The sequence below is a fragment of the Myxocyprinus asiaticus genome, chromosome 14, assembly GCF_019703515.2.
Source record: "Myxocyprinus asiaticus isolate MX2 ecotype Aquarium Trade chromosome 14, UBuf_Myxa_2, whole genome shotgun sequence".
NCBI classification, from domain to species: Eukaryota; Metazoa; Chordata; class Actinopteri; order Cypriniformes; family Catostomidae; genus Myxocyprinus; species Myxocyprinus asiaticus.
Genome location: NC_059357.1, coordinates 26,671,920 through 26,698,264, shown reverse-complemented (window position 1 = coordinate 26,698,264; position 26,345 = coordinate 26,671,920). Strand labels below are relative to the sequence as shown.

At 38.4% G+C, this 26,345-nt stretch overlaps 1 protein-coding gene across 3 annotated transcripts in view; it reads right to left on the bottom strand.

Moving 5' to 3' along the window:
• The window catches only part of LOC127451770 (unconventional myosin-X-like), an 88,110-nt gene that overhangs the window by 3,693 nt on the left and 58,072 nt on the right, over window positions 1-26,345 (bottom strand). For all 3 annotated transcript variants that reach the window (XM_051716703.1, XM_051716700.1, XM_051716701.1), the window contains 10 exons: window positions 18,527-18,615; window positions 16,015-16,197; window positions 13,535-13,692; window positions 10,972-11,095; window positions 9,654-9,978; window positions 6,834-7,041; window positions 6,559-6,695; window positions 2,678-2,798; window positions 1,637-2,068; window positions 613-804 (listed from right to left, as the gene is read on the bottom strand). In XM_051716703.1, coding sequence (XP_051572663.1) covers window positions 613-804; window positions 1,637-2,068; window positions 2,678-2,798; window positions 6,559-6,695; window positions 6,834-7,041; window positions 9,654-9,978; window positions 10,972-11,095; window positions 13,535-13,692; window positions 16,015-16,197; window positions 18,527-18,563 — 1,917 coding nt within the window. In that variant the 5' untranslated portion in view covers window positions 18,564-18,615. The remainder of the gene's footprint in view (window positions 1-612; window positions 805-1,636; window positions 2,069-2,677; window positions 2,799-6,558; window positions 6,696-6,833; window positions 7,042-9,653; window positions 9,979-10,971; window positions 11,096-13,534; window positions 13,693-16,014; window positions 16,198-18,526; window positions 18,616-26,345) is intronic.

Genomic DNA, 26,345 nt, shown 5'->3' with positions numbered 1-26,345 from the left:
TCTGTTTGTTGTGTTAACTCTTAACTTTAGGAGTGAACAGAAAATACAGATTTTGGCACATATGGTGCAGATCTGCCATTTGTGTATTTTACAATTTTTATTCAGTAAATCAAAAGTAATCTGAAACAAGATTTTTATATTTTCTGAAGAAATTGCCCCTGCTGAGCTTGCTGCAACGATGCTAGGGTGTTGTGGGTGGTTGTCAGGCCGTTGCTATGTGGTTGCTAGGGTGTTCTGGGTAGTTGCTTATTGGCCGAAGTAAAGAAACAAAACAAAAAAAACACCCCCTAGTCTATTTGATACTTTGGTTCATAGATATGGCTCGGGTCTCTCCTTTAATACAAGTCTATGGGGATAAAACGAGTCTGTGGGGATTTTTTCCCCCCGTTTTATCGCCCACGTGCGGGATGAGGTACATACCGAAGCTTAACACTTAGGGTACTAAGTGGCTGGCTGTTGTGAAAAACAGTAATATAGTGATATCGATGATATGAGGTCCATTATACTTGGACCTCCTATTGAGAGGACAAAAAACGTCCCTCTTAATTGACATGATGGAGAAAGTAGTAAAGGTTGTTTTTCCCTCGTTTTGTTGAGATGGTTCCCTCTTACCTTGGTGGTTTCAAAGAGCAGGTCCCGATCTCCTGCGGTGATCCTGAATGTGTTGCTGTCAGAGACACCATAGGACACGATCTGACCAATGGGCAGAGACTCCAGAGCTTCAGCCTCTCCCTGACGATAAAGAGACACACAGGAAGCAGCCACGCCCAGCCACAACTTCTGAGAGAAGCTTCCTGTCGAACTCTAAGAGGAGGATGAACAAGTCAAGCACAGCTGTGCTCAAATCACCTTTTTCTTGTTAAATTAATAAGCTAGGTGCTACAGTATAAAAATGTGTGATGCAATCTCTGACTATTAATTTTAAAAGTTTGACAGATTTTTAGTTTCAGTCATAGCTAAAAACTTTTGATAAAAAAATATAATATCGTCCATTTTACTCAAAAAAAAATAAAAATAAATAAATAAATAAATAAATAAAAATATTTTAGTTGATGATAATGTGCAAAATGCAAAATAAAAAACATAAAATAAGTAAAAAAAATGATTCATTTAAACATCTACTAATGCTTGCAACCTCTAACCCTTTATCAACATAAAATTCAACATTTGAAAACTGTCGTTGTAAAAACCTAAGCACCTTATAATCGCATATAATGAGAATAATGAAGAATTAGCTACATTTTAGAAGTTACTGCATTATGAATTCATCATGCTTTAGAAACTCTTATGAAGTAAAGGGATAGAGCGCCCAAAAATGAAAATGTTGTCATCATTTATTCACCCTCATGTTGTTCTAAACCCATGTGTGTTTCTTCCATAGAAAAAAAAAAAAGAGAGAGATGTTAGGCAGAATATTAGCCTCCGTCACCATTCACTTTCATTGCATGGAAAACGTGTAATAAATGTTAATGGTGGCTACTGAAGGCTAACATTCTGCCTAACATCTCTTTTTTTTTGTTCCACGGAAACAGAAATCACATGGGTTTGGAACAACATGAGGGTGAGTAAAGGATGACAGAATCTTCATTTTGGGGTGAACTATCCCTTTAACACTGATCTCTCATGTTCCACTCACTATGTAGAAGTCCACTTCATAAAGCGTGCAGCCGAACCCAGACCACTGGCGAGCGATCGTGAGATAGGAGGCCATGCTGTCACTGTGACTGTATCCCACCAGGGCTTTCCAGCGCTCTAAAATGGCTGACATCACCATAGTGCTCTCCTCCCTCAATCTGGCCCGCAGCCTTTGATCCTGTTCCTGTCGACGCTTGTGCCCCCACAGCGTCCCGGCCAGCAGGCCCCCAGGGAAGGAAGGGCAGCCAGGGGGATCCACAGGGGACAGCAGGGCCCGGGCCTCCACCACTTCAGCTGGGAAGAGCTGCTCCACAGGCGGGTACGGAGAGAGGGTGCTGAAATCCCCCAGCAGGCACTGCAGTCTCAATGCCGCCAGGGAAAGCAGGTCATCCTCACAGGCTGGCAGCTGCCCTCGCACCACCATCTCATGACACTGAGAAAGAGAAACAGAGAGGGAGTAAGTGAAGCAAAGAGCGAGGGAACGTTTACTTTGTTTGTATGTGTGCTTTTCATTCAACTGATAAAGAAGTTACACATACTTCTGTCAACACCAGTGTGAAACCAGTCCACATGAAACACAAATACAGGGAAGAATTGGAAAATCCCACTTCTTTCTGTGACCTTGATTCACTCTGTGCTGTTTCATGCAAATATTTAATGTTTTAAATGGGAGTCCACTGGCGAGGCTGGCAACAGTCATGTTCCTCTAACGCTGCTTTTATTATCCAGCAGAAATGAATAGCTTTTATACTAAATGTTCTGAGAAGGATATCCATTATTACAGTCCGCTAAAAGGCAATTCTTTGTAATTCCAATACTTTTTTTTTATCAGATACATTGTATTTTCATCCAATAATCTAAATTCAACAATCTCACTGTTTTCTGTCTATTTCAAGGATGTAACCAAATATTCAAGATTACTAATTTATTTACATTCTCATTTCACTTGCTTTCCTTTGGCTTTTCATCTTTTAGTCTTTAGTCATCAGTTCTCAAACTGCCTCTTGGGGATTAATCTAGTTGTATTGTATTGTATTTGTACCTGTTCATAGAGAAAGAGGTACTCAATGCTGTCTGTGCTGATGTTATCCGTGTCCAGCAGACAGTAGAGCTTAAAGCAGAGTCTCCACTGAGACTCAGAGTCTGGGTCTTTAGCTGACAGACTGGAACAGAGGGAGGGAGAGAGAGAGAGAGAGAGAGAGCGATTTGTTAACGGAAATTTCTGTGTATCAGATATTCATGTGAAGTGTCAGAAAATAAACTTAAATAATAATAACTGTACACTACATTAAACGTTCAGAAATATACACCTCTAAGCTAAATCACAGTGGGAGGCTGAAATGTCAAATAAAGTTACAAAAAAACAACCCAAGAAAAACTGACAAATTTTTCCACGTTTAGCTAAATATTTTTTTAAAAGTGACATTTTCAAATGTATATATTTCCATACTTTCTAAATATTTAGCTCAAGATTTTATTTAATATTTACATTTAGATTAAAGGAATATTCCGGGTTCAATACAAGTTAAGCTATCAACAGCATTTGTGGCATAATGTTGATTCCCGCAAAAATAAATTTCGACTCGTCCCTCCTTTTCTTTAAAAAAATATAAATAAAAAAAAATAAAAAGCATTATTGAAGTTACAGTGAGAAACTTACAATGGAAGTCAATGGGGGCCATTTTTTGGAGGGTTTAAAGGCAGAAATGTGAAGCTTATAATTTTATAAAAGCACTCGCATTAATTATTCTGTTAAAACTCATGTATTATTTGAGCTGAAAAGTTGTTTAAATCATTGTTTTTATGGTCGTTTAAGCGTTTACAGCATTACGTTGTCATGGCAACGAAGTTGTAAAATTGGCTATATCTTTACACCGAAAAGTTTAGTAAGTGATTTTATCACACTAAAATCATGTTAACATGCAAATTGTTTACATTTTGTGTCTATACTTTTGAAACAGTGAGTATTTTAACGTTTATGGATTGGCCCCATTCACTTCCATTGTAAGTGCCTCACTGTAACCCAGATTTTTGCTTTTTTTTTAAAGAAAAGGAGGTCATCATAATTAATTTTTGTTGTAATCAATATTATGCCATAAATGCTGTTAATTGAGCTTAACTTGTATTGAATTGGAATAATCATTAACATTTTTACTGAAGATTTTTATTAACATTAGAATTTTAGATTTATATTTAAAATAAATATCCTTTAAAATAATAAATATTTATTGAATAAAATATTTAAAATAAGACATTTTAGAACTGCAATATTTTAAAAGCTTATTTATGTACATCTAGACAAAAGAGAAGTTATTTATTGCTAAATATTACAAACTGGGCCATTTTTTTAATTTACATTCTTCTCTATTTAACAATCGGTGCCCCATTTCAAATTTTTTCAGTCTTTAAGTAGCACAGGAGACTCCAGACAAGGCATGATGATTACAAATAAAATCCAGCAACAATCCCTTAACACACGACTAAACTCACCCAATAGAACCACATGACTCACCCTGATTCATAGAGCTGTATGTGCAGTTTTACACGTGCGGGTTTGTTTGTGTGTGTGTGTGTGTGTGTGTGTGTGTGTGTGTGTGTATATACACACATACACTGGTGGCCAAAAGTTTGGAATAATGTACAGATTTTGCTCTTATGGAAGTAAATTGGTACTTTTATTCACCAAAGTGGCATTCAACTGATCACAATGTATAGTCAGTACATTAATCCTCCACAGGCAGCAATGACAGCTTTGCAGATCCTTGGCATTCTAACTGTCAGTTTGTCCAGATACTCAGGTGACATTTCACCCCACACTTCCTGTAGCACTTGCCATAGATGTGGCTGTCTTGTCGGGCACTTCTCACACACCTTACAGTCTAGCTGATCCCACAAAAGCTCAATGGGGTTAAGATCCATAACACTCTTTTCCAATTATCTGTTGTCCAATGTCTGTGTTTCTTTGCCCACTCTAACCTTTCCTTTTGTTTTCCGTTTCAAAAGTGGCTCTTTCTTTGCAATTCTTCCTATAAGGCCTGCACCCTTGAGTCTTCTCTTTACTGTTGTACATGAAACTGGTGTTGAGCAGGTAGAATTCAATGAAGCTGTCAGCTGAGGACATGTGAGACGTCTATTTCTCAAACTAGAGACTCTGATGTACTTATCCTCTTGTTTAGTTGCACATCTGGCCTTCCACATCTCTTTCTGTCCTTGTTAGAGCCAGTTGTCCTTTGTCTTTGAAGACTGTTGTGTATACTTTTGTATGAAATCTTCAGTTTTTTGGCAATTTCAAGCATTGTATAGCTTCATTCCTCAAAACAATGATTGACTGACGAGTTTTTAGAGAAAGCTGTTTCTTTTTTGCCATTTTTGGTGTAATATTGACTTTAAAACATGCCAGTCTTTTGCATACTGTTGCAACTCAAAAACAAACACAAAGACAATGTTAAGCTTCATTTAATGAACCAAATAGCTGTCAGCTGTGTTTGATATAACGGCAAGTGATTTTCTACAACCAAATTATCAATTTATCATGATTACTCAAGGATAAGGTGTTGGAGTGATGGCTGCTGGAAATGGGGCCTGTCTAGATTTCAACAAAAATTACTTTTTTCAAATAGTGATGGTGCTGTTTTGTACATCAGTAATGTCCTGACTATACTTTGTGATCATCTGAATGCCACTTTGGTGAATTAAAGTACCAATTACCTTCAGAAACAGCTAAATCTGTACATTATTCCAAACTTTTGGCCGCCAGTGTATGTGCGAGAAAAAGACTATGCCTGTGTCCATGAACCCACTTCTGAGAACAGTTGGCAAACATACACAGACAGACAAACGCAAACACACTTCCAAGTATAAAATGGATGCCTTGAATTGTGGCAGGTTTGCTTATCTCCAATTCAGTTTGCTTTTCACATCAGTTAATGCTGATGATATCAGTCTAACCTTGAAATATCTACTGGAACTGTGAATACAAACAGAGAGCTGTCTGACCCATGTCCATTCTCACAGAGTGTGCGTGTATGTTCTAGTCAGTTTGTTTAAATGTGCTTGTGGAGATTTATTAAAGGAGTAGTTCACCCAAACATGAAAATTCTCTCATCCCATCCCAGATGTGAATGACATTCTTTCTTCTGCTGAACACAAATTATCATTTTTAGAAGAATATTTCAGCTTTGTAGATCCATACAATGGTGAAAGGTGACCAAAAAGCCCATTAAGGCAGCATAAAAGTAATTAATATGACTTCAATGGTTAAATCCATGTTTTCAGAAACAATGTGATGTGTGGGTGAGAAACAGATTAATATTTATGTCCCTTTTTACTATAAATCCTCCTCCCTGTCCAGTAGGTGGCGATATGCACAAAGAATAGGAATCGTCAAAAGCAAAAGAAGAATGTGAAAGTGAAAGTGGAGATTTATAGTATAAAGGACTTTCTTTTTGGAGCTTCAAAATTGTGGTACCCATTTACTTGCATTGTGAGGACCAACAGAGCTGAGATATTCTTCTAAAAATCTTTGTTTGTGTTCAGCAGAAGAAAGTCAAACATTTGGGATGGCATGAGGGTAAGTAAATGAATGAGAGGTTTTTCATTTTTGGGTGAACTATCCCTTTAAAGCATTGGGAAGTGAATAAGCCAAAGATGAAGGTCTACAACCCTTACAAAGAAGTACTGTGACACTAACATGGTACAATGATGGTAATACCAAGGTAACTGAATATATACCATGGTACTGAGTAAAAAAAAATTACAATTGTACTACCACGATATTTTCTGGTACTTTTTGAACAGTATGTGAAATAAACTTCATGTGCTACTGTGGGACATTATTAATCTCTATATTCCCTTTACTCACTTATCACCAATTCCACATAATACAGCAACTAGGTGAAGAAATGTAGTAAAAGATGGAGTTACTTTTCAAATCTGGTGATGACGTCAGCGATTATGGTGCTGCCTCCAACAGCTTTCTCCCAGCATGAATTCTGCTCAAAGAGAGCAAACGTGTTTCGGCTGTCCTGCAGTCCGAGGCGCTCTGCCATCTTCCTCACAACCTAGTCAGAGAATGTTAGAGAGAGAGAGAGAGATGATGTTAGAATTATTGGAGCGACTACACAAAGTATTGTTGAAAATGAATTGGAACATTTTAAAAGATTAAATCACTATAGGAGGAAATGGCTGTGTGCGTGTACCTCGTTAGCCGTAGTGTGCGAGGTGATTTGTATCTGGCAGCAGCCTGGTCCGGGGTAGTGCACAGTACACAGTATCTCCTGCCTCCCCATGAGCCCCTGGACCTCTTCCCACGAGGGAACACACTCACGGCTGCGTGTCTTCTCCAGAGCTTGGGCTATGAATGACGCGTAGCTCTCCACCTCCGGGTCCACACACAAACTCTGAACCCTAACGAAGAAAAGGCTACGTTCACACAGTGTTCTGGACTGACAGCAGTATTTACTAACAGGTGTGCCTCTTGAATCGTATTAAGCCCGGTTCACACTGTACGATTTTTGCTACGATTCTGCCGCCTGAGACGTTTCGGGAATCCTAAGGGATTTCTGTCGTAGTAGGGAAAAATCAGTGTGACATGCTCACCAACGGCCGATTAATTACCCTTACGATGGTCTTTAGCCTCCAACGATGTTGACACCGTCCGAAGTTTTGGGTCGAATCCAGCAGTGTGACTACTTCTATGATGCCCGACTAATAAAGAACCAATAGAAACACAGCATCTGATGATGCAATCAATGTGTTCCGCTAAAAATGTTAATACAAGATTTATGTGATATAATAACACAAATATGGTGTTGGCTATCAAAGCTATTTCGAGTTTGCGTTGTAGAATGGGCATTCCATGGCATCCTGTTTTAGCCATCCATAACTTACTCCAGACACTTAAACATCTTTTTCTTTTCTTGTTTTCCAGGCAAAATATAGCAAAAAATTAGCGCTGTAGCTTATTTTTGCGGCACCATTTTAATTTTGCACGTCTGTTTGGATGAGACGTGACGCAGACTGATGACTCTTGCCCAGTCAACGCTGTCAATCGTGAATAAAGTCCTAAAAAATGTATATCGTACAGTCTGACATAGAAGAATGTTGATGTCACAGTCTGTCTTGGCATCTTTACTGGGGTCATATCGTACAGTCTAACTTGCAGCAATCATAAAGGACAGAAAAAAATTGGTACATTGTGAACCGGCTTTAATAGTATGGAAAGTCTTGCAATAGCTATGATTAAAACCTGTAGCCATAGTAATAGTTACTAAATATCAGTCATATATCAAAGATAGCGACTTCACACCAGAAAGTCTTCTTACAATTGGCACAATTTTATTTGGTGAACAATTCCAATGGTGAGTTTAGCCGTCAAATCATAATTAAAAGAGTGTATAGCGCAGCATTTGGGTCACGCCCACAAAACTAACGGCATTAGCTTTAAACTGGATTTTAAACCTTTGGATGAAACACAGCTTATATCTATATGAAAAAAACGCAACATAAATTTTTTTATTTTTAAACAATTCACAATCGTATTTTATCAAACTACACAATGATGACTCGAACACATTATGGATATTACAGTTTTATTTTCTGTTAATGCTTGATTTTCTGTAAAGCTGCTTTGAAACTATGTGTGTTGTGAAAGGCACTATACAAATAAAAATGACTATAGAGAAGCCTATGAAGATACTGTGCCTGTGACGTTATGAGGTACTTCAGGCACGAAAAGGTGTTCTCGCAACAACTGTTAATCGAAATCACAAGAACGTAAGAGAAAATTAAGTCATGATCATGAGAAAACAACATTTGGTATGTCGAGATAACGAGAAAATGAAGTTGTGATTACAAGAAAACAAGACAGAAAAAAGTAATAAACCATGGACCAATCGGGCTTTTGTACTTTGTTTATAACCAAACTGTGTATTAACAGAACCATTTCAAGCACTTCAAACAGGACTGACAACTGTATTCTGCTACTGTGTGAATGCTGCCAAAGAGATTTCAGGCCTTACCGGAACCTTTTAAGATCTTATTTCTTGTCCTAACCGCAAAATACCCCTCCAAAACAATCAGGGGGACGTTGTAATGACTGTTTAGTGTGTGTATTTGTGATATGAAATGTCAGGCAATTGGTAATAACATGGAAGGCCAAGGCCCTAGATGTGTCAAGTAAACACATGCGGGAAACATCTGGGGGCCTTAGGAGAACACAGAACGCTCCCTCTCTATTACACCAGCTGCCTCTGTAATCAAAGCCCTGTGGTCAACACACCATTTCCTCACTGCACGGTCGTTTATTTAGCTATTCTCTTATTTGTCTCTCCTCTACAGTCTTTCCTCCGGGCCTGCCAGTACTTTGATGCTCAATTAGCCATGGGATGCAGAATGCATCTTTCAGTCGTGCCTTTCCCAAACCCCTCAAGGAAAAGAGCAAGTGAACAGGAAATAAACTTTCCAATCCAGTCAGCCTCAGGCAGCCGATATTTCCTGCACACTCAACCACAGGACCGGAGGCTGCTGTGCGTGTTTATACTCAAGACCTTCTAGGTAAAGAGGAAGGTTTATGTGTGTATGTTTGAATCCGGTCAGTGGGTTCATGACTGTATACATCTACTGCAGTGTATATACAGTGGCCCCAAAATATATTTGGACACATTTGGACACTTAAGACACACTTAAAAATGTATGCTTTTCTCAGAATTAACTTCACTTTTCTTGCCATTTGTGCAATAACTTTCAACTAATTTGTCTCGAGGTGATTTTCAGTGGATGAATTCAGTTTCCCTCAAGTTCACACAGCTATCCTAGCAGAGTAACCACAAGTGTAGTTCATCATATAAATTATGGACAAGTTCCACTAATGTCTGACAACCAACATGAAGTATAACCAGCATTTTAATTGGTTGCTTAACTGTCCAAATAACTTTTGGGGCCACTGTATATTATCGAACCAAGTTTGAAAACACCGTCGGAACTTAACTCACTTATTATGATCATGATGAGTAACTGACCTCTTCAGGTGAAAGCGCAGGTATTTGAGAATGCTGCAGCTGGGCAGGAAGGTGCAGCTCATGCAGGTGAGCAGCTGCCAGTATCTGAGTTGTAGATTCGGCTGTGTCTGCAGGTGCGTCAGGCTGCGTGAACGCGAGTTGGTGACACTGGTCTGTTTGATGAGCTGGCAGTAGAGCTCGTCTCTCAGTGGCCGCAGATCGAGGCAGGTCTGCAGGATACCCTGGATTAGAGGAATGGGCTCACGAGCTGACTCTAACTGCTGGAGACAGTTGAACAGCCTCACCGCCTCCTCACGGACAGATGTGTAACCTTTACCGGCCATATCTTCAGACAGAGAGAGAGAGGGGTGGGTGTTTTAAAATAGGACATATTCCAGGATCAACATCTTTTGTTGGACTGGAGCAACAATTCTATCAGGGCCCCAACCCTAAAACTAGAGGGCAATGATTGGTTGATTAGAATGTTGATGAAGCCCCTTTACTCTAGTCCTAAAATCTGATTAGGTTAATTAACATGTTGTTCCAGGACCAACAAGAACATTGATTCATGAACATGACCTACTTGGGTGAATCATGTTAAAGGGATAGTTCACCCAAAAATGAAAATTCTGTCATCATTTACTCACCCTCATGTTGTTCCAAACTCGTATGACTTTATCTCTTCTGTGGAACATAAAAGGAGATGTTAGGCCGAAGGTTAGCCTCAGTCACCATTCACTTTTATTGTGTGGAAAGATGCACTGAAAGTGAACGGTGACTACAGCTAACATTCTGCGTTACAACATGGAACATCATGAGGGTGAGTAAATAATGACAGAATTTTCATTTTTTGGGTGAACTATCCCTTTAAGCGTTAATTGTTTATGTAAGCATTGGTGTGTGTGAATATAATATATGGGCGTTTCTTTAACTACGGCACATTTCTGTCCCAGGGGGTTCGTTTTTGTTATATGAAGGTCACGTTAACACTTATAAACTTTTTACCATGGCTTTATCATGCAACTTTTCAAACGCCTTCAATTTATAGATTGGTAGCTATGGCAACTCTGCAATTAGTGTTAGCAAGACAAAGGAGTCCAAAAATGTCATTTCCACCACAGAATGCTATCAAACACAAAACATAATTTGAGATGTGATGAAATGTCAGAAAAATACCAGGATTCTTCTATGATGCAAGTATATACACTGTTGGACACTGTTAGTGGACAAATTAAATAATCTAGTGAAAGTGTGAAAAGTGTGGTTTAAGAGAGTTTGTTTTCTAAAAGTCCACAGGGCCAAAAGTGCCCATAGTTAGATGTCTGTATGCTTGACTTACGCGTGTGGTGGAGACTGCCGTAGGGAAAAGGCAACAGTGGAGCATAGAGAGGGCTCTGTGTGTACCGTAGGATGGGATTATGCTGATAGATGTTTTCCACAACCTCTGGATTGAATTTATTCTCCTACACAAACAAACACAAAGCAATTCAAGGCCAATAAAACACCATTAAATAAACCACAAGACAGGTATCTCTGGTTTGTAGTTCTTCACTACTAGTGCTGGGTAGTAATGGATTACATTTAATCTGGATTATGTAATCTCAGATTACAAAAATTAAGTACTTGCAATTAGATTAAATTACATTTTAAACTACTCGTAATTAGATTACAGTTACTTTTTATGGATTACATGATTACATATTAATCAGGCAACTGCAGTAAATTGCTCATAATTTATTGATCCCTCTAATTTTTTTTAAATATATACAGTATATATGTTTTTTTATACTAAATCATCTTAAAGTTTATATACATTCGGTAACTCAAGTCTTTTCTTAAGGGGAAGGGTACGAGAGGGTACTGATACAAACCATCAGCCAGGTGGCTATAATTACACTGAAAATGGATCGGAAATCCACACATAAATGCTGAATCGACTGCATTAGTGCAGTAAATTTAATTGTACATTTTTGAAGCTGAGTACAAAAGCAATTTGCAAAACTACATGAATGCACTTTTGCTTTTGTGACGACTTTTAAGACTGTTTTATTTGTGACGTTGATTCACATATATTACTGGTCATCTGTTACTACACAGGAATGGTGCTTGTAATGGCAAAATTGCTGGAGCAAGACATTTATTTGTCTTTTTTATTTCATTTAGAAACAGGCAAATAGCAAGTAAAACACACACACAAACACCAAAAAAATTTGTTTCAAAATTATACCAGTTTATCCTACTCAAATGCATGACATCAAATAATCAAGAATTTCGTCAGAAGTAATTCAAAAGTAATCTAAAAGCAATCAGATTTGATAAACTTAAAAATTTAATTCAAGAGATTACATTACTGACTACAATTTTAGTCATGTAATTTGTAATCCGTACCAGATTACAATTAAGAAGTAATCTACCCAGCACTGTTTGCTATTGTAAACAGCTGACCTAGTTATGGAATCTACAATGAATTTATGTTTAATATGGATTTGTGAATTTACAGACGCACTCTTTGACCCTGTGGTCTTCTCTGTATGTGTTTTCATGTATAATGAAAGCTGTTGTGTAAAGTTCTGGGGTGAATGAGGCCAGTTTAGCTTTGTTGTGGGATATTTGTTTATAACTGACTTTATAAATCAACAAGAGGCACCAGAGCAGTTAAATATGACATGCCCTCTATGCCCTTATCCTAACCACTGCTTGTGTGTTTGTGAGTGATTATCTGATTCTGAACTGTAAAACACACCAACACAAACACGAAAAAGAATGTTTATATTTTTCAAATAGAGTGTTCTGGTCCTGAATGCAGATTGGTCGATAAAGCGTTCCAGCCATGCCAAAATAAGTGACATAGTAACACCAATTCACATAGCTACTGTGTAAATCGCTGCACAAATTCAGATACAGTAAATGTAATGAATCTGCTTAATAAAAGAATGTAAATGTGATGTAAATCTGTGACATTAGTACATTTATTATGTAGTTATAGCAATAAGTCACTTGTGACTATAATTTTATAGTCATGGCTGCAGGTGTTGCCGATTCATAATACACCACAGTATCTCGTACCTTAGTTGGTAATTACCGGTTTTTGACGTTAAAATCTCCTAATGTCCGACAAATTCAAACATTGTCGGACACAATGTCCGGTGAAAATATTAACACGATGCATCAGCAACCCCTTTAATTGATGCCACAAGTGCACAATGTGACGCCATGCCAATGATAACAGCGCATCGCTGCCATGGAGGTTTAAAGTCCGAAGCTCGCAAAGTCCTCATCCACGACTACAACACGTTGAATCTCGCACACTGGCAAAAGCAGCCTGCTTGAGCCTCCCGTTTCGTGTGCCCATAGTGAGAAGCTTCTCACTTCAGAATCGCATTAAAACAGCCTTGCATTGTAATCTTCTGGAGAGGAGGACACCTCCTCTCCAGTGTCTGTTTATGTGCGCTCTCAATGGGATTCCCAAGTGTTCTTCGAGCTAGCAACTAGCAGCCTATTAATACTGATCTCGCCGAGAGCACCGGCATTACATCATAACAACAGGGTTATTCTGAAGAGCTACTAGCTGCTTTGAAAACTATTTCAAGAGTCACGGGATACCGCCGGGCACAGTTATTAGTGTAAAAACACTTGCCAACAAACTAATAATAATATACTGGGGCAACAGGATGACTGTGGGTGGGGTTTAGACAGTTTACACATGCCGTGTATATACGAGTGTTATTGTGACTATGTCTAGGAGTTAAGCTGTCATCTATGCAAATATATATAAATATGCAACCAAGCTGTCAACTATAAGCCTCCTCTTGATATATCTTACATAGTGTGTCTTATATAGTGTCTGTGTGTGCGTTCAAGGTCCGAGATGTCGTGTTCGTGTAGGTGTGTGTTTTTCTCACCTCTATGTCTCGAATGAGAAGCTGACTTGGCGTCTCCACTGGTGCTTTGCTGTCGATGACTTTCTGCACAGCACAGGCCCAGTGCACCGCTTCATTGTAGTGCTTTGTAAAGAGCCGGTAGCAATGCTTACGGCCATACACCGTCAGACTCCAGTAACCTGTCACACAAATCATAATGGCCCATAAATTAATGCAGTTCTGCAAAATGAGACATTTGGTAAAAGGCATATGATATAAAAATTACAATTAAGAGGGAACATGTATAAGCAGAACATTCAAAAATTGCAATAAAACCAAGTTTATTCTGGTCTTGATTAAAGACAAACTTACTAGAGCTCCAGCATTTTGACAACATCATATTTCACATTTCTGGCCCACAGTAAATATGTTAAGACATCCTTAGAGTGAATTGGAGCTTTTATGAGGATCTTACCAATATCTCATTTCTCCTTTGTTGTTAACTTTGCCAGTTAAAAAGGAACTTTTGTTCAAAACTTGAGGCTTTAGGGGGCCTGGGTAGCTCAGTGGTAAAGACGCTGGCTACCACCCCTGGAGTTCGCTAGTTCGAATCCCAGGGTGTGCTGAGTGACTCCAGCCAGGTCTCCTAAGTAACCAAATTGGCCCGGTTGCTAGGGGGGACAAGAGTCACATGGGGTAACCTCCTCGTGGTCGCTATAATGTGGTTCGTTCTCGGTGGGGCGCGTGGTGAGTTGAGCGTGGTTGCCACGGTGGATGGCGTGAAGCCGTCTCCGTGGCAACGCGCTCGACAAGCCACGTGATAAGATGTGCGGGTTGACCATCTCAGACGCGGAGGCAACTGGGATTTGTCCTCCGCCACCCGGACTGAGGCGAATCACTACGCAACAACGAGGACTTAAAAGCACATTGGAAATTGGGCATTCCAAATTGGGAGAAAAAGGAAAAAAAAAAAATAAAATTTAAAAAAAATCTGAGGCTTTAAAAGACATAAGAATTCTTCGCTATCTGCATAAAGCCAACTTAACTCTAGATTGAGAGACACAGTACTTTTAAAAACAAACAACATATTTTAGACTTTATTTTGAAGGGTTGGCCCCTAACAAAAATCTGTTTTCAGAGGTCACCCTCAATGAATTTCCATTATGTGACATACAGTAGAAATTGGGCGGATTTCCATTTGTATGTCAAATGATTTTACTGATTATAGTACAAATGTCTCCAATAAGAGCAAATATTTTTCTGAGATGTGGAACAATGGACTAAAAGTCTAAAATATGTTGTTTGTTTTAGGTCAATTTCTGAGCCACCATTCCCCTTTGAATTAGACTTCTTTGAATCCAATTTGAAACAATTATTAGTTACTAATATTTGCCGCCCAATCTAGCCAATGACATACTTCAGAGCAGAGCATAACCGGAAAAATATTCAAAATAAAAATTTTGAAGAAATCTTTCTTAAGATTTGCAGGTCAAAATATTTGGAGTCCACTGTAGATTAAATTAAAAGACCATCTTTGCTCTATAAATGTCTGTAGGCATGCCATAGCATTAGACATGATATTATATGACAACATGTTAGATTTGTCTTTTAAAAGAAGAAACGGTGTATGCTGTGCTGGATAATGAATGACTCCTGATCAACTGCAGCCTCTCTACACATACAGTTTCACTGTCATCACATGCACACTCAAGCTTTTATCAAGGACAGTCCCTTAACCTAATCAGGCAAAAGTTCATTGTTGTGGATGACTGTTCTGGTTAGAACGTTTGCGTACATGTTTCAGAAGTCCAGCTGAAAAAGTGCCATTTGAACACACACACACACTCATTCATCAGTATGACTAAGCAGCTGAGCTTGTCTGGTCATTCCCTACCATTTCTCCAGACAACGAGTCTAATTTTTCTGCCTTTATTTCACTTTTGGTCGTCTCAAACAATCCCCAACTTAATTTCCCCAATCACAGTCTGTCCACAAGAAAGAATTCACGCCAATGCAGACATGAGCTACAGTCAGCAGTGTCTGTGATCTTTCAATCTCACTTTGGTGATAAAAATTTAGTGCAACGCCTGAAATAGTGAGTGAAATAACACATGAAATACTGTGTTTATCATGTGCTGGGCTCTGAAAGGTTGGCTCAGACTGAGAAACATTCTTCAGTAAATCATAGGTTACAGGGGCCTTTTGTGAATTCATTTGTGATTATAGGTCATAGATAGGGTTTGTGTGTGTACTGCCTGGTTGTCTGTAGATGTATGTATGTGGATGTAATCAAGGCTGTAACCACCAAGATATTGTGGAGGAAATGTCCCCCAAGTATTCAGAATAGTGGTTTATCAATGTGGGGTTTTCCATAGATGGTTCAAAATCATACACATTTTGTCCCAATACTAAGTTACATCACTGGCTGTAAGAGTATACTGTATGTAGTTGTGTACTTCTCTGTCTGCTAGATGGTGTGTTTATGTGTATACTGTATACGCAGTGTATACTGTGTGTGCTACCTGTCTGTTTGTAGGTATGTTTATCGGGCCACAGCACAGAGCAGAGGGAGGTGAGTACAAGGGTGCCCAGTCTTCGAGCGTCTCTGTCCGGGCCGCTGTAGTAGTCGAGAGAGTCAGCTGTCAACACAAACCAGAACCTCCTCTGACGTAGCCAGTTGCCCTGCACCTCCCGCAGGAGCCAGCCTGACAAAAAAGCATTTATTGTGTTAGATTCTAATATTTAATATAATAATGACAATAATAAGTCAATATAAACAACAATATAATATTTAAATGGACTGCGTTCCAAAAACAAGTGTAATTTGGTCAAGACCTTTAAGGACTACATTAGACCTAAAAGAGTCCAATTTTAAGACCAGAGACTGTGAATGAATTGCTAATAATTTATTGTACTAATAATTGTAATGTAGTTGCATTGCCAAAACAAAACAAAAAATACCTTTGAGACAAGTGACTTATGCTTTCGGAAAATTTTAATGTTGTGTCTTGATATTATACAGTACAATTTATATTATATTCAAATGAGAATACGTATGTTAAATCTGAAATTAACAATGTATAATATGCTTTATCATTGTTTATGAGCTAGACTGTGGTACTCTTGCTGGTTCAGACTCATGAGTGCTCATGGAAAGAGACGCAACAGCACAAACCCGCATGTCCACATCTAGGCGAGAGCGCAGCGTACAAAACCACCGCTTACCCAGCTTAATAGAGGGTTGTATTAAGGTCACGCTGGGGATAAAATCTCCCTCCATACCATCACAAAGTTTGCTGTCTATGCACATGAGTGTATCCTAGCCAATAATCAAGAAAGGCTTCATGGAAAAAAGCAGTTTTTTTTTTTTTTTTTTGGTAAATCCTCATGAAAAAACCTCTGACACCCAGACCATGTTACCTTTTTTCCACTGCAGCTTGCAGTTGCACACCACCTGCTACCTTTCCCCTTGAATAGGTGTGTGTTTGTTTGTTTGTGTGTGTGTGTGTGTGTGTGTGTGTGTGTGTGTGTGTGTGATATTGTGTGAGCCAGCCAGACAGACTGGGGGAAGACTGTCTTATTTAGCAGCTCTGCAGGTCGGCATGAGACAGGCTGGCGGAGTATTTGGCCCCCTCTAATATTACACTAATATTACTCTGCCCAACTTATTATTACTCATTACATGTGAATAAGTATTATTGCCAGTCCACTGCAGCAAATATCACACATCGCTCACATTCACATACTATGAGATCATAGAGGACTGGAAGCTGTGGTCAGCACCTTAAGTGTTGGTTAACACATGTTTAACTGTCTCAATTAGTGTGCAGAGTGTCAGCCAATCAGTGTGCCACTGATAATACTTTGAGCTTTAATGCAAGTGTGTGCATGCATAAATGCATGCTAATAGACATTGTTTAGTCTTCCATACCCTAGACATCAAGCCGTATTCGCTGTGTATTGGGAGGTAATTAAAAGTTAGATTTGAGTTTCATGAAAAAAACTTTAAAGATAGACAATCGGTTTGACCGATATTTTCTACCGATATTCACACTTCCATAGTTTCCGTTTTTCTGTATAATAACTATGGTTTCACTATGAATATAAAATGGTTAAAATATGGTTACTGTAGTAAAACCATTTGAAAGGAACACAAAACTTATTGCGAGGGAGCGTAAACTATTGCAAGGGTAATGCAATACTTATTGCGAAGGAATGCAAACTATGGCTAGGGCACGCAAAACTATTCCAGAAAAAAAAAATTCCTGCCCTGCCCTCTATGGGGCTCTGTAAAAAACCATGCAGCCTTACACACTGTCTACACTGGCGGCATCTGTTGACGCTACGGGACGCGACGCACCGCAACGGCTTGAGGCTGTCTACACTGGACGCGTTGATGCAAACGTTCTAAACCATTTATTTATACCGTGTTGTTGGCAGTAGTAGCGCCAGCACTTGCAAAATGAAATGGGACACCAGTTCACTGTCGCCGCAACGGACACAGCACGACGGATGCTTCCAGTGTAGACAGCATCACTAATTATAATGGGGTTCTGTTGCTTTTAATGCGATGCGCCAGCCGCGTCGATGTAGACAGGGTGTTAGAAGAGACAAAATTTTCGTTTTCCTGTATTAGACCTATGGTTTCACTATGAATATCATGGTTAAATAAGGTTACTGTAGTAAAACCATGGCAAATTTATTGGGAGGGAACGCAAAACCATTGCAAGGGCATTCAAAACTTATTGTGAAGGAACGCAAACTATGGCGAGGGAATGCAGAAAGTATCGAGAGGCACACAAAACTATTTTAGACAAAAAAAATCTTGCCCTGTCCTCTAAGGGCTCCATAAAATAAAAAAAACATGCAACCATGGAAAAGTCAAAGTGACTAGTAGTCAAAAAAGGTGCACACTGTTTACAAATGCATGCAAACAAATGTACCAATGCATGCAAACAATTAACCTAGTCACATGACCAGCAAGCCATATATTAATTGATCTGGAGTTCTTCAGTAGCAGAATTTCATCCTCACCCTTTACAAGCACCTCAGGCTCTTCCTCCACCGGCATTTTGCTCTTCTCTGTGATGAGACTTCTCTTCTCCTCAGGAACTCCTGACACACTGAACAACAAACACAGAACACAACACAGACAGTCAGCAATGTGCCAACTGTAACCCAGTACCTACTGTACGCACCAACCTCCCAATGCACATACACATATGCATACATACCAGTCCCCTGAGGGAAGTTAGGGTCAGCATAACACTTCTGCTGCTAAAATGGACCCTAACATAGCCTGAAACCACTTCACATATGCAGACATTTCACATTTCACACACACACACACACACACACACACACACACACACACAACAAAACACACACACCCTTCAACCCTCCACCACCATGGCCAGGCAGGCAGGGCTTTAAAGGTCTGGCAGCCAGGGAAAAGACTGAAAATAAACGTGACTAACAGACGCCAAGGACACTCGCACGCAAAAGAAAGAAATAGGAAGAGAGGAAGAGATGAGGAGAAAAAGAGTGGTCTAGGGCACTAACAACACAAGTACTAAAAAGTGACATAGTAGTTGGAACTCTTGTGAATAGCAGAATTATGGCATATAATGGGCTGGTAAAAGATTAGTTAGGTGACGTCATTAGCTGACAATTGATAAATGATATGAACAGAGGAATACAGAGACCAAAAGCACCTTGAACCAGACAGTCATGGATGATCATTCTGATAACACACTCGACAGTCTAAAACACACAAATACACTCTGATGCAGTAGCAGAGGAATTGAATCTGCTTTGTGAAAACAAACAAGACATTACTGAAGTTCCTGGCATCGGAAGTCATAATTTAATTTATCCATAATTATCTGTTTAATGAGCTGGACTTGCTAATCTCTCCCTCAAACTAGCCATTTGTTAAATCAATCAAATTGTGAGTCCTAAAAAACAAAACAAACTTCCTCCAGTTGATGTCCTGGAAAAGCATCACTGTTGTAACTAGGGATCATATGATCATGGATTGGATGAATACTGGCCTGGTGTGTGTACAGGAACTGATGGGTGAGCAAATGATCTAATCGATCACACACACATTTCCATTGACTTCTATTCTAAGTTATTGATATTTTTTATCCCCTATCCCTACATGTTACCATCAAATAAAGCTTTTTGCATTTTTAACTTAAGGGCCAAAAGAGAGGGGAAGCTCACACACAATGTGTAGAAAAATCTTACAATTTTTTAGTTTATTGAGAGGCCAAAAAGTGTAAAAAGTGCTCAGTGCAAACACAAAAATTTTCCGATTTACATCGTCATCAGTGTCCCGTTAACAATAGCACACCTGATTCCATTTATAAAGAGGGAGTATTTACCATATTCTTTCTAATAGAATAGACTTAAAAATATACAAATGTTTGCTAAATGTTAGACATATATTGCCTCTTTATATGGTATACCGGCATTCACATATATTAATAAAGTAACAAAGACAAGTTATCAATACATGATATATATCAGGAGATAGAGAAGGACACAAATTACATAAAAATTACATATACAAAAATTACCCATTATATTATTATATCACAACCATATACCAATAATATTCATTATTCAAAGAAGAATTGTTGTATGCACACAAATCAGTGAGGAATTATATTTTGTGTCATATATACATTATACTTCAAGAAATGTCAATTATGTCAATACAAATGCTGGTCATGCATAATTCAGAAACATGGGCATAGTACAACAATCACCCGATATTCAAAAATGTCTGCATGCATTTCTAAAAGTAAACTAATAGTTATATTTGCAAATATACCATGATTCAAATTATAAGCATGTGCAAATGTGTCACAATAATCCTATAGAAAACAGCTGAGGGACAAATCTTCATTCATTCCCAGGGGATGTAAAGATTTTAAGTGAAATTCTTTCTGTAGGAGTCTCTATATGTAAACTCAGACTGACACGATGTTCAGTGGGGGGGCTTTGTGGGGGCCATGACATCTGTTGCAGGGCTCCCTGTTCTTCTATTCTAATCTTTTCTATTTGCAAAAGTAACGTTTGGGAGTCTAACATTTATATTTCCTATTGACACACTAAAGCTGAAGATATAAATAACCATCTTAAGACAAATGCTTTTGTGAAACATCTTATGTGCCTAAGACTTTTACACAGTACTGTATGTCTATAACATTTAGCAAACATTTGTATATTTTTTAAGTCTATTCTATTATGGAAAATACGGTAAATACTCCCTCTTTATAAATGGAATCAGGTGTGCTATTTATAACGGGACACTGAAGAACATTTTGTCTTTGCACTGAGCACTTTTTGGCCTCTCAGTAAACTAAAACATTGTAAGACTTTTTTCTAACCATTGTGTGCGAGCTTCCCCTCTCTTTTGGGCCGTAGTATGATTTTTTTGTGCTTGAGAATATAAGCCCTTTCAGTATTTGGCATGGACATATTTACAGCTTTTGTTCTGCTGTTGGTTTACTGCATTTTTAAATTGCCATTAAGACATTATTTAGTATTTTTATTAAGCTGTTTCACTACACTATAGATGATTTCAGGTTTTACTTTCCTTGTGGGGACATTTAGTCCTCATAATGTAGGCCAAAATCTCTCTCCTGAGTTTTACCATGTTGTATGGACATGGTACCATGATAACAACATGCTTTTGGAAATGTACCCTGGTAATACCATGGTATTCTTTGAAGTACCCTGGGGGTACCACATAAATACTATTTACAAGAATGGCACATTATGCTAATCATTCAGTACCATAATAGTATATCAAAATATTGTAGTTTTAACAACTGATACCATCACTGTTTCAAGGTAACACCACAATACTTTTTGTAAGGGTACATTGGCTTAAGCTCAAGCCATTTAAAAAAAATGTAAATACTGACACAGCTCCTGTCACTCTGACAGACACATTCACTGATGCTGTATTTTAAAGCCTGTCAATCTGGCCTAAGAGTATGTTGCCTTATCATTGACCTCAGTTATGATATGTGTACGTCTGATGTATTTTTGTGTTCTTTGCATATCTCTAAGCATATCAATGTTCTGTACATTTATTTACAGGTCTGTTTATGAGTATGTGTGTGTGTCATAGAGATGCAGTGGCAGATCCCTGTGGATTTGCATCACTCTCTAATTTAAGTTGAATCTCAGACGGAGTCAAGAGTTTACAGACATCAGTCAGATAGGCAGAGAGGGAGAGAGAGAGAGAGGCAGGCAGTACAAAAAGAGGAAGCCTCTATTCGCAGGATCTGTGAGTGCTGGAAGCAGCCAGCTAGAACCTGTCAGAACCGGTTTATGGATCAGAGCGAAGTGGAAAGCCAGTCTCAACAATCCGGTTTCAACAAAAAAACCGTCCCTATGCCTCAGGCATGAGAATAACCCTCATCCTAATCTAGACCGCATTAACACACAGACAAAACAAGCAGAGGTCTATCTCTGATTTAGGCCTCTGGAATGGGCTCAGCATGCAGACAGATACACATGCTCTGCTTTATAGAGACTTTAGAGGGCAGTATGATCTCTTATGGATGAATATGTGGTATAAATTAGAAGATGAGCTTTATGACTCATGTCTCAAGGCTAGAATGGTTTTTATGATCTGTCTAGACTCTCAGTAAAACTAAAAATGTTTTATGATTTATATTTTGTTGCTAAACTGAAATAAAATGGAGCATCAAGCAGTGACTGATCCAGTCTGATCTGATCAGAATGTGCCTCATTTCACTTAGGGACTTTAGAAAGATTTGAAAAAAAAAAAAAATGTACATGACTCTCAGTACAAGAGTACTCATTTCTAATATTTTAATGTTCTGTTAAGCATTATATGATGTAGCAATCTTCATTGACGCTCTTAAACAAAGTTATATGGTGTTACTGAGAAAATCTAGCTTTTATATAGCTTGGATCTGATGGCTGGTTAAAAAGGTTAAAAACATTCACAGCGATTAAAATCACTGGAGGTCGGCAAGCTGATGTACTGTTGGTTGCTAGTAGGTTTTACTGCTCGACTGCTATATCCAGCTGTATCAGGTAGCAGATCATGTGAGCTTCACGGTCTTCACTCTCCCATTTGTTGTCACCACCATATCGACTTAATTTGAATAAAGCTGAACTCACTCAACTTTGCTGCTTCGCCAATGGTCTCTATCGCTCATGTAGCCTAAATTGCCAACTCTCATTGACAAAGAATGACTTCAGGTCGCTTTAAGGCAACAAACCTCTGCCAAAGTGAACACCCCTTATAACCTGTAGTAAAGCAAAAATAGTGATGCTTGGTTAAATGAACCAATTTATTAATTTGCCAGACACTTTTATCCAAAGTGACTTGAAATGCATTCGAAGTACACATTTTATCAGTATGTGCATTCCTTAGGAATCGAGCCACTGGCCTTGGCATTACCAGCACCATGCTCTACCAGTTGAGCTACAGGAACCCAAAAAACAATTCTCCCTAGAACCACAAAGCCAACTCAGGAACCCCACAAAGTGACGAACAGTTCTTGCTAAGAATAGGGTTCTTTGCTGAACTCAAGTTGCTGAAGAACCTTTGAAGGACCTTTAATTGTTGAATGTGCAAGAATGACCGCAATACCACATTTTCTGACCTTTTCTCTGAGAAAATACAGTTAACAAAAAAGCATAAAGAAAGCCAGGAAGTGAGGGTTACAGTAGTTGGCCTTTGGCTGTTTAAACAGTGGTGCCCTTCTGTGTCAATGAGCAACTCTAGATCAATTCAAGCACCTTGGACCCTCAAAGCCTGATAACAAAAAACACAATTACTTGTCGTCAATTACCTAACAATATCTGCTCCAGATCAACACATAGCAGGTCATGTCTCATTCAAACCTCACAATATACACATGTGCAATAGAGCGTGCACACATACACAGAAACACACGTGTCTGTGCAGTCATTTAGTGTCTGAACTTGAAATGCCACACCTACATGCAAAGGCACTGATAAAGCACAGGCTTGGCTTTGGTGTGGTGTAACTGTTTGATCCATTATATAAGATAAGATTGGCCGAATTATGAGCTTTGACTCGGCCATCCTTTAATTGAATGAGAGCCAAGAAATAGATACGTGTAAAAATCAATGATGCAAGTATTCTGTTTGAAGGGATCACTGTGAATATTTTTAAAGGATTAGTGTGTATTATGGTGAGTGAATCAGTATTTAGAGACTGTGAGGATACAGTATGTTTGCCCAGAAGAACACTTTACAATAAGGTCCTATAAATCAACCTTAGTTAATGCATTAGGTATCATGAACTAACAATATATAATTTATAAATATACTATTGTTCATCGTTAGTTCATAATGCATTAACAGATGTTAACATATAAAACTTTTAAATGTAAAAAATTTTTTTTTAATATATGAAGACATTATCAAGAATATTAAATGCTGTAAAAGTATTGTTCATTGTTAGTTCATGTTAACTACAGCATTAAGTTAAACACAGTCTTACTGTAAAGTGTTGCTAATTTTGTTGCTTTTGTATCAGAGGTTGCTCTTTAAATAAGTTTTCCTTTGTTTCTCATTTAAATATCAGCTTTGTCTCAAATGTTTCTCCTAATATTCCTTTATAAAAAAAAAAAAAAGAGACACTGTTGACATTAAAAATATAGAGCTATAAAAATATCGTGATGGTAGGCTATAGCCTATATAATTTAGTCTAGAATTTGATGAGAAATGTTTGACTTCATACTGAAATATTAGATTTTTTTATTATAGACTTTCATATTTTGCCAAATCTGAGTACCGTTTGTGACATTGTTGGGATCTCTACTGAAACAATAGTGGAAGCATGTGAGATGACCGAGGTATTTTCCTCAGGAGAAAAATCTGAAAAGCAGGAAACTTCATTTGTGCTCAATTTAATCTCACTGCTATCTAGGATAAATGATTGAGATATTAAAGAGGTGTTATTAGTAATTTGTCTTATTAGACTTAATATTATGGGCTGCTTTGTTATGTCTGCATATGTGTTAGATGTGGAGAGGTGTTTGAAGTTTAAGTCTGGAAATTGTAAAGTAGGGGTTTATACAACAGTCACAGCTGGAACACAAGTTTGGGATAGCGTAGTGTATCTGTAGTGTGGGTTTGTGGGGTGAGCGGGGGTAGGAGGATGGGAGGGCTCCGTCTCCAAGGTTTCCACAGCTGTCCAATCAAATCCATCCAAACCCTACCCACTGCTGCCCACTCTTTTCCCAGAGTCCACAACAGCAGCCCCCAAGAGGGGCCTGCGAATCGACTTCCTGTATAAGGGAGAGCAGAGCAGGAAGCAATTTGTCATGCAGGATTAAACGAAAGGAATAATAGAAGGAGAGGAAAATGAGTGCAGCTTTCTCCAAATCTAGACATGGCACCCCTAAGGGAGAGACAGCAAGAGAGAAATAAATAAACAGAATAGGGTTTAACGATTAACTGAAATAAAATCGAAATTGCGATATGACCCAGTGCAGTTTTCAAACCGCGAGGGCTGTGATTTAATTAATTAAATAAATAAACAGTCTCAACGTGCTGCCTGCTGTGCTGCGCATATGTGAATGGCTCTTTTGTCTGTAGTGTGTAGTGCTTTCTTAATACATGTAAACAGGATCATTGTATTACACATGTGGTTTCAGAGTGGTTCTGTGCTCCATACACAAACTCTTATCTATCTGGTGCCCTGAGTGACAGATGTGCTCTGAGTTCAGTTAGATGTGCTACTGTGGACTGAGTGTAAAATTTAGAGTGCCCCAGATTTACTTTAATTGCACATTTGCGTAATTTCACATACCTGTATGTTTGGCCACTACAATTTACAATACACATTTAAAATAACCCCATGAGAGCGGGTTTCTGTTGAGAGCAAGGCAGATGAGAGTGCATTAAATGTTTGTTGTCAACTGAACTTCAAACAACATTTTCAAAATAAAGGCTTCCACTGAAATAAAGGCTTGAGGGTTTACCGGGACTGCATAGTAAGTTAAGAAATTATTAAAGAAATAAATTACTATTAAATAATAATAATTTATTATAGTCATAATGATGATTATTAATATTATTATACAATAATATATTTCTATAACAATTTCTTAACATTATTATTATTGCAATAATATAAAATGCAAGTTGACTTGGTTTCAAAAAAATAATTATGAAAAGTGATTGTGATGCTTTTCCTCAATCCGTTTCACTGTTTTTATTTTTATTTTTTTTAGAGGACTAAAGTGCGAACACCCTTTCTAAAACAGTACTTCCAGTTAGCAGTAAAGCATGAGCAAAACATGGTTTAATTTTGGTTAAAAGGGAATCACAAATTTTTTGTTTTATGTTTTTATCATATCGCAGTTCAAATCGCAATTTTCTTCAAAATAATCTCAATTTCATTTTTTTCCAAATCATTCAGCCCTAAAACAGAAGCTAATGCGGCCTACACAAATTATCAGTCTGTACTGTCAACCAAGTGGGATGCTGACTTTCTCAAACAATACTAACAGATAACCTACACATGGTTTAGAGGGAGATCATAGACATCAAATAGACTCAAGCAACTAGATCTCATTCATTTTCAATGAGAGCTGGCGACTTCTCGAGCAACAGCGACCTCTTGCCACATGATGTGGAAGTGTCCGGCGACTTTAGAAAAGGTTAACTTTATGCAAATGAGGAGCAACTTTTGGGAGCACCAACCAATTAGTGTAAAGAGGGAGTCAGTGGAGCTCACATCACCCGTCTCCTTTGAGATAATGGAGTCGACTGCAGGCAAGTCAGTGGAGAAGAAAATCGGACCACTCCTCCGTTCTGC